At 50.4% G+C, this 12496-nt stretch overlaps 1 protein-coding gene across 1 annotated transcript in view; it reads right to left on the bottom strand.

Moving 5' to 3' along the window:
- Positions 1 to 4326, bottom strand: part of CUNH8orf74 (chromosome unknown C8orf74 homolog) — a 28659-nt gene extending 24333 nt beyond the window's left edge. The window contains exons 1-2 of the mRNA XM_036281657.1: positions 4279 to 4326; positions 2516 to 2708 (exon numbers count right to left, since the gene is read on the bottom strand). Coding sequence (XP_036137550.1) covers positions 2516 to 2708; positions 4279 to 4326 — 241 coding nt within the window. The remainder of the gene's footprint in view (positions 1 to 2515; positions 2709 to 4278) is intronic.
- Positions 4327 to 12496: the final 8170 nt, after the last annotated feature.

The raw sequence follows: 12496 nt of genomic DNA, 5'->3' as shown, positions 1-12496 counted from the left end.
CTTGAATGCCTCTTTTCTTCACCAAGTTAGGGAAGTTTTCTGTCACTATTTCTTCAAATATATTCTCTAACCCTTACTCATTTTCTTCTTCTTCTGGAACTCCTATGACGTGAATGTTGTTATGTTTCACATGTCCCATAGTTCTCTTAAGCTCTCTTCTCGTTTTTTAATTGTTTTTTCTTTTGGTTTTCTGATTGGGTGATTTTTCTATCCTGCCTTCTAATTCACCAATCTGGTCCTCGGCTTCCTCTGCTCTGCTGGTTATTTCTTTCAATGTGTTCTTTATTTCTGCTATGTCATTCTTCATTTCCAATTGGTTGGTTTTCAATGTTTTATATCTTTACATATGCTGTTGAACTCTTTACTCATCCTTTGAGTTTCCTCATTATCATGACTCTGAACTTAACCTCTGATAACTTGCTTAACTGCATTTCATTTATCTCTTCTTTGGTAGAGTTCTCTTGTTCTTTCATTTGGGATTTGTTTCTTTGTTTCACCATTTTGGCTGTCTCAGTGGTTTTGGAGCCTGTCAAACTTTCCCTGTGGGTGTTGGTGTTCCACTGGTTGTGGCTCCCTCTACTGGGTTTGGATGAGTGTGAGAGGACACAGGTTAAATACCATTGTCAAGTCTTATTTCCCTGGGTAGATTTGCCAGCCCAGGAAAGGTTCAATTATCCTCAGGCCTTTTGCCTGAAGGCTATTAGTCTCAATTACTTGATGAGCCTTGGGTTGTAACCCTCAAATGAATGAAAAAAATCCCTCAGGTGTTCAGAATAAGAGGATTTCTAGTGGGTGGGGCAGATGCTTGTTGGCTGTAAATGAGCCTCAATTTTCATTTCTCTGGCCTGGCCAGGTGGTGTTAAATTCCTGAGGGAGGGCCTGTTGCTTCTCCCCAGGGCTCTGGGATGTGCTCTTTGAGTAAGGTGGCTACTGTCCTGTGAGGGAGTAATTCAGCACAAAACTCCCATTGCCCTCCCAGCTCTCCAAGCTCCCAAGTCTCCCCACACAGTTCCATCCAGTTGGCCCTCCCTCTGCTGGAGCCCAAGGTGTAGCTGATTTCGTGCTCTGTCCAGGCCATCTGCACTATGGAGCCAGCTTGGGACTTTAAACTCAAGGAAGTTGCTCACAGCTACAACAGCTGCTGTAAGTGGGCTCCCAGCCCACTCTCTCATGCCTTCACAGGTCCTACCAGGCTTGATTTAGTGTTCTCTTACTGTCCCTGGTTATATGGGTCCTCTCCAGCTGCTTTTCTGTTGTTGTTTTTCCTGACAATTTGTCTTTATTTTAGTTGTCATTCCAAGTTGGTCCTGGGAGATGGTGTGTGTAGCTTCCATTCACTCCACTACCATTATGGAATCTTTCCCATTTATTATTCAGCATTCACCAACTGGTGGTAGTATCTATTAACAATTCTTGGCCGAGTATTACTATGATGGTGGTCATAGAAGGATTGTTCCATATATTTGCTTAATGAATGAATCTGCATCTCACAGCCCAAAAGGTCAACAGATGTAACCACTTTCCTTTGTGCCATGAAGTCACAGAGAGAAACTCATCCTCTTGTTATGCTCTACACAGAGCAGGGGTTTCCTCTGTAATCCATCCATAGACATTCCATCTATAAACTCACCTGACTGCTATTCCCTCATCCCTGCCAACAAACTCTTACCTGTAAAAGATTCCCTCAAGACATTAGCAGAGCAAAACTTGATACTGGGAACAATGAGCCATCTTTTAGGAGTGCCAGGGGAAGTCAATAAAGGGTTTTAAGCAGAGGAATGATACATTTGATTTATGTTAAGCAAAAACAAAACTAAACAAAACAAAAATTCTGAATGATAGTCTTTTCTTTCTCTTCCCTTAAACACAATTTGACTTCCTTCTGGGCCAGTTCTCAACTAGCTATCCCAAAGGTATTCATTGAATGATGAAAATCATACTAAAGTGTCAATGTCTGATTGGTAAGCAAACATCCTGGCTGTTGTGTGAACAGGTAGGAGTGGTGCAGGTTTTCAGTGAGGGTGACCAGTGATGTCTCAGTGAGAACATTCTATTTGATCTGCTTTTCTTTTTTAATTCTCACCTGAGAATATTTTTCTCTTTATCTTCAGATAGAAAGGAAGGGAGAGAGAGGGAGATAAAGGGGGAGAGAGAGAAATATCAACGGGAGAGGGACACATTGACTGGTTGCCTCCTGCAAGACCCTGACCATGGCCAGGGACAAACTGCAACTGAGGTAGGTCCCCTTGGCTGGAATCGAACCCACAACTCATTGGTCTGAGTGCCGACACTCTACTGCTAAGCTAAACCAGCCAGGGCTGTTTGATACACTTTTGACAAAGTCTGGACAGGGACCCCATGGATGTGCACATGAGGAGGGTAAGTGCCAGGTGTAAAAAGGAAGGGGCTCAGGGCTCTTTAGAGGACTCCTGAGATGGTGGACTGCAGGGAGTCCTTTGCATCCCCCCTGCCCCCTCTACAAGCCTCTCTGACTCCTGCCTTGGATGCCCCATACCTTTGGTTTCCTCGAGCAGCTCTTCTGTGAACTTGACCACCTTGACCACCTCCACCCATGGGAAGCCTTTGCCCGCAGCAAAGATGATGCTTTCGTAGAGCGTATCCAGCAGGATGCTTCTGCGGGAGTCTCTCACTTCGTCAAACTGTTCCCAGTTCAGCAGTCTCCGTAGGTGCTCCCGACCTTCTGGTTTCTGTGAGGCATGACATAAGGGGTGGAGGTGATACTAAGGAATCAGGATCACAGGGAAAAACACTCCTGGGCCCCTCCCCTGGCTCCCCACTGTCCTGAAGAGTGATCAAGGAGGAGGATATGCCTGCCAGAACGATGCTTTCGTTTCTGGACAGCTTTCCCTTCTCTTTCTGGGCATGTACTCTTCTTTCTCGCACTGTTCCTCTGAGCATCCTCATGGTAGCCATGGCAGCCCTGAGTTTATAAATCTCCAGCAGACTTCAGGTCTGAATTATGGCCCTTCCTTCCTCTTCCCTAAAATTTTTTTTTACTTCTCTCTGAGTCTGCTCTCAACTAGCTGCCCCAGAGGTATTGATCTGATAATGAGATCCGTACGAAAGTGTAAATGGCTGAGAAGAGGCTTGGTGAAGCAAGAAGGAATGTATCTCGCTTGGTGAAAATTCAGGCACTCTGGCAGATCAAGGGGTAAATATTGATCAGAGTACCATTTTTCCCTATCCATGGGTAAGAACACATTTTACTTGGAGATTCACCTTGCCCTTCCAGAAAGTTTCTTAAAGATCACTAACAGGTGGAAGAGAAGCAAGTGCCTTGAAGGGAAGGGGTAAAAAAGCTGTGGCATGGAGTGGAGACCCATGAACTGGAGCGTTGCTCCCCTGGAAGGGGGAGGCTCTGGCTGGGGGGACTGTGGATGGGGAAAGGTGCTGATGGCTGACTTTGTGCCAGAGGGAATCCCAGAGCCCTGTCCTCACCCACAGGGACTTCCTGTCCTCCACCACTGCTCTCCTGCCTGACCCGGGCATCCTTCCTCATCGCCCTCACAGATCCCCAGGTTGCTGCTTGATGGGACAGCTGGTTGGAAGAGGTGGAGAAGGTGGTGAAGGCCATGTCCCAGGGTAGGGACAAAGGCCCCACCAGGGGCAACCTTCGCCTTGTGCCTGTCCATCAGCTCATGGCTGCAGATCAGAAGCTGACCTGATCCCACAGTTGGCATGGGACCCTCCTGCCTGAGGTCTGAAGCAGTGTCCTGACACTCCTCTGTGGATAGCCCTGCTCTGGAAGGAGCTTGCTGACAGGTCCAGGCCCTGCAGGTTGGATCCCCATCACTTCCTGTCATGCCTTTTGGCCTCCAAACGAGTTCTGAGAAACCAAGGAAAACTGCTCCCAATGCACCTCACATTCCTTATAAATTTGGCATACAATCCCGGAGGCTCCCTGGTGAGCGGTGGCACCCCTGTGACCAGCCCCAAGGGCCTCCCTGGTCCTACTGGAGTGGAGGCAGGCACAGAGCCCACACACTCAACCTCTCCTTCCCTCCACAGGGCTCTGGGCACCAGGGGCTGTCACTTTAGGTTCTGAAGACGGCCTCCAGCTGCAAGGGCTGGTGAGCCTTTGGCTGGGCAATCCAGGGCCGACACTCATTGTGGGCCTCAGAGGCGGTGTGCCGGGAAAGGGGTGATGTCCGAGGTGTCCGTCTGAAAAGGCACCGTTGCGAGGCCACCTCTAGCGCACACCTCACTGCCAGATCAGTCTGAGCAAACTTCCTTTTAAAGGCCACGTTTTCTCTTCACCTGACACTGGAAGACTTTTTTCACTCCCTGGGGTGTTAGGAGTGCCATCTGCATCTCATTGCTAGGAGACTCGCCAGGACTGACTCAGTTTCCGGAACCTGGGGATGAGGGTGCGGCTTTGTGAGGTCATGAAGACCCACTCAGGTGGCTTTTTTTCAGGCTCCTTTCTTCCCAGCCCCTCCCCTCCAGCTGGGCTCTAGTTCTCCTCCCCCACACTGTCTGGAGACCCGATCCCTTTCCAATCTCCAACTTCTCCCTCACAGCCCGTTTGCCTTCGGGAGGTGAGCCTTCTTAGGCTTCCTGCGATCACGCAGGTCCCCCCATCCTACATATACTTCTCGCCCAAGCCCCATTTCTCTTCTTCCTTCCACGTGTAAAGACTTGTCTCCATGAAAAGACGGGCCTTTGTTTGCTCTCTTCGCTATGATCTGGCTTCCTCCCCACTTCTCACTGGCCAGAGGCCCTGGTGATTTCGTTTCCAGCATCCTAACTTTGCTTTGGGGTACAGGAAAGAGCTCAGCGGGGCTGTCCCCAAGTGCAGCGCCCAAGCACCCACAGGCTGAGATGCGTGGGGCTCCGTCACTCACTCCTGGCTAGTGTTTTCCTTCCTGTCCTGGAAGCCCTCGTGTCTGCTGGCCACCTGAGGGGCAAGTCCTGCTTTCCCCCGCCCCCCTGATTATAAACCCGGACACTGCGCGGGAGCCTCAGCGAGGAAAGAGGAGGATGTTGGCTGGGGCCGTTGGATGAGACGTCTGGTCCTGGCGCCGCCTCCACCAGTGCCGGCCAGGCCTCCTCCACTCTGTGGGTTTGAGGCTGGCCAGGGGGTCTCTGTCCAGGAGTGAGAGCAACCAGGCTATAGCTCTTGCCCCAGCAGGGGGAGGAGCACAAGCTCCTAAGTTTCCAGCGTCCGCCACCTCAGCTGCTCAGAGCCGTCATCCCTGTTGGCCACACGGCTCCATCAAGGCTTTTCCGCGGCCCACCTTCCTTACCCTCTTGGCCTTACTGCTTCAGGGCCTCACGCTCTTCCCACCACGAGGAGGGCTCTGGTTAGGGCCCCTCGTTCCACCCCTGAAGGTCACTAGGAACAGGGAATGGGGGGAGGCCATCCCTTGCCTGCCCTGAGGCTCTGGGCTCCTCATGAAAACTTACCCGTTCTTTCTCCAGCAGCTTCTCCGCTCTTGTTTATCGAGGGAGGGAGCGAACCTACAAAGCGCGCCCCTTGGCAACACGTAGCTGCTGTCGTGGGTCGCTTTCCATCCTGGTCGTCCTTGGTTGCTCTGTGGAACATATATTTACTTCTTGGCTTCGAATAAGCTGCTCTCTCCTGAATGCCGGTCTGTCTCTCCACCCATTCCTTCCCTGCCTTCCGGAAGACTTCCCTTCGGCTGTTCATCCCCTCCGCGGTGCACTCCAGGGTGCTGTCTGCACGCCTTTGCTTTCTAGACTCAGATTCCTTTTCTAAATTCTGTTACAGCAAGAACACAACAGGAGACCTTTGCTCAACACATTTTCAAGTGCACAGTACAGTATTGCTAACAACAGGCACATTGCTGTAGGCTAACCTCTAGAACTATCCATCTTGCACATCTGAAACTTTATGCCCCTTGACGAGCAGCTCGCCCCCACCCCCTCCCAAAGTGGCAGCCACCATTCCCTCCCTGACTCGAAGAGTTTGATATTTCAGAGAGCTCACAGGAGTGGCAGCATGCAGTGTTTGTCCTCTGTGACCGGTTTATTTTGCTTAGCACGATCTCTTCAAGACTCACCCCAAGTACTCTTTTTTGTTTTTTTGTTTTTCATTTTAAACATTTATTGTTTCTTTTGGGGTAAAATAGACATAATGCTCACTTTTAGACCAGTTTACTCCACAGCACTAAGTACATTAATGTTGCCGAGCAGCCAAGCATCTTCCCCAAGAGACTGCCCACTGGACGCTCGACGCTCCCTGCTTTCCCTGGCCCCCCACCATTCTTCTCCATCTCTGTGACTCTGACTGCTCTGGGTATTAATATAAGTGGAATTTTACAGCATTTGCCCTTCTGTGACTGGCTTCTTTTCTGGATGGGAGTTTTTATGACAGTCACTGTCTTCTGCCACTGCCTGCGGGGCATGCTGGGGCAGACTCTTGGACTTCTAGAGTCCAAGGACCACTTCTTAGACATGAGAGAGAGAAAGGTGTCATCAGAGATTCTTTTTGTCCCTCGTGGAAATGTGAAGTATATGTGAATTTGAATGCAAATAAGGGTATTTATGGATGACGGGTAGCTCAAGAGGGTGGATCCTTGTAGATATTGTCTGTGATCTGGTCAGTATTTCTTCTCCCCTAGTCTTACCACAGAACCCCAATTTCCCCAAAGACAGCAATGTGCACAGCTGAAAACCATTTCCCTGCCTCCCTTGCAGATGGGAGTAGTCATGTGACGTAGCTCCTGGGTAGGTTTTCCAGGCTTTGGAAAATGCATTGGACCTTTATCTCTTTCTTTCCTCTGACTGGGAATGCAGAGATGATTGCTGGAGCACCAGCAGTCATGTTGCAAGCACGTGAATGAGAATCCTATCCTGGGCTCCCTGATGACGACCAAGGTCTGCTGCATCAGCCACGGACTACTGACTTCTGCCCTTTTTGTGACATAAAAGAAAAACAAAAACGCCCACATCTTGTTTAAGACAGTTATTTGGGTTTAGAGTTACATGTAGCTACACGTAATCTCTCAGTGCTATAGAAACTAATTTGTGAGGCTCAGGTTGGGTCAAATTAGGTCGAGATGGACCAGGCAGTGAGGGGTTCTTGTTCACAGAAGTAAAGCGATTTGCCAGAACCAGGAAGTGGGGGTGTTTAGGTCGCAGGATATCGCCCCTGGTCACCAATGTGAGCTGCACGTCCGACTTCCTGTCAGGGCCCTGAGAAAGAGACAGTCGGTTATCTCAGGAGACTTTTCCAGGGCTGGGGAAGGGTGGGAATTCTGTTCATTAACATAAAAAGAGAGCCATCAAGGACAAACCATCATGAGGAGCCAAGAGTCCCCATTGTGGACGCTTCTCAGAAGATAAACTTAGGCTGTGTGACGTGCAGCCGGTTAGACAGGTAGGAACCCTTCGTTTCCCAGGGGAAGGACCCTGGAGGTGGGGCGGGGAGGTACGCAGCAGAGAAAGGTCATTTTTAGGACACAGTAAATCTCAGCCTGTCTCTAAGCAATCATTCATTCGTTCCCTCATAAAAATGTTTATTGCACACTGAGGAGTCGCCATTCTATTAAAAGCATGAGCGGCAGCGACGCCTGTAAAGTCGCCTATGACGTGGCCCCGGCTTCCTCTTCCACCCATTTCCCAGCGCTGTCCACTCCTCTCTCGCTTAATCTGCTCTGCTGGGCTTTCTCTGCCTTGGGGCTTTTGTACCTTTTCTCGCCTCTGTCTTCAAAGCTCTCCTCCCAGGTCCCTGCTTGGCCAGCTCACGTCACAGAGGCCTCGACGTCCTGAGACGCTCCCCCAACCCACCTGTACAGGGGCAGCTCCTTCCCTCTCCAGCCCCTCACTCCGCTTTCTTTTCCTTCCTCACACGTGTTTCTTACCTTGTGTGTGCTGCGGCGGAGTGTCCACGAGGGCGGGTATTTGCTTTGCTCACCGTGGGGACCGCGTGCTTGGAAGAGTACGTGGCGGGAAGCAGAGGTGTATTTGCTGAATGAAGGAACACGGGTCCTTGCCCTCAAGGCGTGCCCACTCCAGGGGCGGAGCAGACCGAGTGGCAGAAGTGCTGTCATAACGTGATAACAGTGCGTGGTGGTGGCGTGATGGAAGAGAGGAGCCACCCCGTCCTGGAGACACTGACAAGGCCTTTCTGCCTGGGATAACAAAGTATGGTCTGGGGAAAATGAAGTGGCAAGACCTTGAGGGTGGGGGAGATGAGGGACCTGGGGCTCTAGGGAGGGGGAGAACACAGTGGAGGAAGCTGGGGTCTGAGGGGGAGGCCACCATGGAAAGTCCTCAGCAGTGGGGAGGGGAGAGGATAAAAGTCTTTGGGGTACAGGAGTGTGCCAGAGTCGGTTTAAAATGTCCTGGCTGGTTTGGCTCAGCAGTTAGAGTGTCGGCCCGCGAACCAGAGAGTCCTGGGTTCGGTCCCCGCTCAGGGCATGTACCTGGGTTGCAGTTTGTCCATGGCCCCGGTTGGGGTTGTGTGAGTGGCAACTACTCAATGTGTCTCTTTCACATTGATGTTTCTCTCTCTCTCTTCCTCCCTCTCTTCCTCCTGCTCTATCTGAAGATAAATGCAAAGATTTTCTCGGGTGAGGATAAAAAAAATAATAATAAAAATAAAATGTCCTTCCTCACTGGGCTGTGCGGTAACTCCGACAGCCCTTCTCACTGTTAAGTTAATGAAAGAAAGAAGCCACTTGGATGATCGCAATTTTGCTGCCCGTGGCCCTGCTGGTCTCCAGTTTAACCGGCCAGGCACTTCAAAACCCAGCCAAGGACCTGCCGTCTTTGCTGTTCTGTTGCAGTCACAGAGCTCGGGTGCTGGAGGCTGCGGGGTGGAGAAGATACCACAGTGGGAAGGACTATGTCCTGACCGTGTGGCTTCATTTGTATGAGCTGAACTGTGCTTCCCACAAAGCCCTGTGTTGGAGCCCTCATCCCCAAGACCTCCCCACACACCTGCATTTGGAGATGGAGCCTTTAAAGAGGTCATTAAGGCTAAATGAGGTCATATGGTGAGCCCTCACCCAACCTGACTTGTGTCCTTATAGGATTAGGACACAGACACTGGCAGAGGGACGACCATGTGAGGACACGGGGGAAGACGGTCATCTGCAAGCCAAGGAGAGGCCTCGGAAGAGACCAGCCCTGCCGACACCTTGGTCTTGGACTTCCAGCTTCCATTACTCTGAGAAAGCAAATGTATGTTGCTTAAGCCCCCAGTCTGTGGTCCTCCGAATGGCAGCCTGAGCAGACTCACACTGTGGACACCGGCCCTTCCTGGGTGGGGTGCGGGGAGATACACAATTACAAGAAGGTTCCTTCCTTCCAAGGAAAGAGGAGGGACACTGACTTCTAGGGCAGGGAGGTGCTTCTCAAACCAACAATCCTTGGGGAAGAAACTGTTCGTTTGTTTTTGAAATTTTCAATCTGTTGCAAGTCAATACGTAAAGGAACACAATACAGTTAATTATTAGAAGACACGTTCACCCTGACGACCGGCACTGCTGCTCTCAGCCCAGAGGTGGCTGAGGACTGAGCAGGGGGAGCAGCAGCAGAGGCCGATGCCAAAGGCCGTCGCGTGAGCTGCTGGAGGTTTCCCCAGCCAGAGCCCGGTGATCAAGGGGAAGCAGGGCGTCCACCAGACAGCTGAGGCCCACGGGCCCTGCCCCACGGCTGCGGGGGGTGGAGGGCCAAGGCTGCAGGAGAGCCCAGCGCTCCCTGCTGCAGGAAACAGAGCCACTGCTGCGTGGAAGACTACCTGTGGGTTAAGGGCGCAGTTCATTTCTAAGGGCTGGCAGGCCTCACAGGAAGGATGGAGACGTATGTTTATTGCTTGGTAGTCTTCTCTTTGTGACTGGAACTCGCTCTCCCTGCCCCATGTCCTTGCAAAGAAGCAACGTATCAACTTGCATTTCCCCCAAGACACTCAGGTCCCATTCAGCTTTCTCTTCCCTCCGCTGGGTGGACCTTTGGGTGATATGAAAGGAGGCAATTTTAGTATCAGAAAGGTTTATGACAAAACTCTCACCCTGAACTATGTAGCATGTGATGAGGTATTGCCATTCATTAAAACCGACTGGAGATAAAAAAAAGAAAGAAAACATCCCCATCACAGGTCAACTGTTTTACACTTGGATATTACTACAAGGTCAAATTGTCATAAAAGTTTCTGAATGCTTACTCTCAATATCTGGTCGTATCGCATTTTGTCCATGACCTCATTTCTAGCGGCACACTTTTTTAAAAATCCTCACCTGAGAACATTTTTCTCTTTATCATCCTATAGAGTAGGAGGGAGGGAGAAGGAGAGGGAGAGAGAGAGAGAGAGAAAGAGAAAGAAACATGCATGTGAGAAAGACACATCGACTGGTTGCCTCCCGCACCACCCAACCAGGGCCGGGGATGAACCACAACCAAGGTATGTGCTCTTGACTGGAATTGAACCTGCGACTCATCGGTCCATGGGCTGATGCTCTAATCACTGAGCCAAACCAGCCAGGGCCTAGCTTCACTCTTTAAAAAAAAAAAAAATGTTTCCCTTTATTGATTTTTATAGAAAGAAAAAGTAAGAGGGAGAGAGAAATAGAAACATCAATGAGAGAGAACATTGATTGGTTGCCTCCTCCATGCCACCCACTGGGGATCAGGCCCACAACCTGGGCATGTGTCCTGACCGGGAATCGAACCAGCGACCTCTTGATGCATGGGTCAATGCTCAACCACTGAGGCACACCGGCTGGACACTCTCTTTGATGTCTTGGTTTGGCTGGTAAAATAAACGTTCTCTCCACTTGGAGGTCACTTGGTTCACTCATTTCATTTTACAGATGTGGGCATCAAACATATCTATTTTCCCTTTACTTACAGTGATTTGCATGTTGAACATCTGGAAATAAAAAAAGATTTGATTGTCCTGTGTGCTTATTCATAGGTTCAGATGAAGTGGCATGTATTAAATACCAATGAATGGTGTACACTTTGCAGGTGCACAATAAATGAGAACCAACACATACCATCTGAAGTTTCTCTGTGCTGCCCCTACTCTGCACTTTGCATGAATGATCTGGATTTCAGCCCATGACAATTGTGTTTGACAATGTTTGTTCCAACTAATTAAACTTACTTGGGCAAGCCCAGGGTGATGGTCAATTTTATGTGTCACTTTGACTGGGCTAAGGATGCCTAGTTAGCTGGTGATACATGATTTCTGAGTGTGCCTGTGAAGATTTTTCTGAAACAGACTAGCATTCAAATTGGTAGACTGAGGCATGCTCTCCCTCCCAGGAGTACATCCACACCTTTCCCTTTCCCCTTTTCCTCCCTCACAGGTGTGCATCCCCTAAACTCTAAGGGGTCCCACGAGACTTGCAACCAGGGGAGCAATGGGCAGCAGCAGCTCATCTGGGCTAACCCCCTGAACCTATCCTGGAGGCTCAGTTTTTACCTCTTGATGACAATGCAGTCTCAGTCCTCATTGTGTCCATGGGTGGCTGTTTAACCCTATTTGTCCCCAAGGTGAAAAGCACCGGCTTCAGGTCACACAGTTCATGTCTGCCCCCTGGCAACCCTGCACACAAACATGAGTATTCTAAGAGGTTTTCTGTCCTCAGAGAGGGTGGACTTGATCATTCCAGGCATCAATAGTTCCCCCAAAGTGTTGCCTACACAGAGCCCAATGATCAGTTTAGTCTAAAATCAGGAAGGAGGGTCCTTGAGGAGGAAGCGGGTTCTTCAGCATTGGTAGAGAAAACAGCTGATGGACGGGCTTCCTGGTCAGCTGGTCTTTTTAGATCTCCCAAACCTAATTCCTGTCTCGGGATGTCATTGTAGTTTGTTTTCTGCTTTATTCAGGGAGATGGCAGCCAGCCAGTCACCTTTTCCCCTCTGTCCCCCACTCAGGTCTTGTGTTTCTGTGGGACACTCCCCGTGGACTGGCCGCCTGCCAGCCCAGGCTCCTTGTGGTGCACCCAGGTGGCTGGAATTGGGTGAGAGCCCCTGGGGCTCGGAAGGCTCCCCACAAGCCCCTGAGACTGTGTTTATTTTTTTTATTTTTTATTTTTTTTATCCTCACCCGAGGACATTTTTCCATTTTTTGTACAGACAGAGTGGGAGGGAGAGAGAGGAAGAGAGAGAGAGTGAGAAACATCGATGTGAAAGGGACACATCGAGTGGCTGCCACCCGCACGACCAACCAGGGCCGGGGACAAACTGCAACCGAGGTACATGCCCTTAGCGGGAACCGAACCCGGGTCTCTCCGGACCGCAGGCGGGCGCTCTAACCGCTGAGCCAAACCGGCCAGGGCTGAGACTGTGTTTAACAGTCCTGAAGAGTGTACCCTTGGGCAGACAGCCAGGAACAGTCTGTGTAACCCACTAAGCTAATGATTCTCTCTGCAGATGGTGTCCCCCACTAATCTTCTTTGGGTTTCTAATAATCCAGCCTTGTTCTGGGATTGCTGTGGCGTGGTTGGCCTCGGTGCCGATGGGCTGTCTGCTTGGGCTGAGGAGGCAGGGCGGGCTGGGC

Source organism: Molossus molossus, unplaced genomic scaffold (assembly GCF_014108415.1).
Source record: "Molossus molossus isolate mMolMol1 unplaced genomic scaffold, mMolMol1.p scaffold_m16_p_4, whole genome shotgun sequence".
In the NCBI taxonomy this organism is placed as follows: Eukaryota; Metazoa; Chordata; class Mammalia; order Chiroptera; family Molossidae; genus Molossus; species Molossus molossus.
The sequence above is the reverse complement of the archived record's forward strand: the minus strand, read 5'-3'. Positions and strand labels throughout refer to the sequence as shown.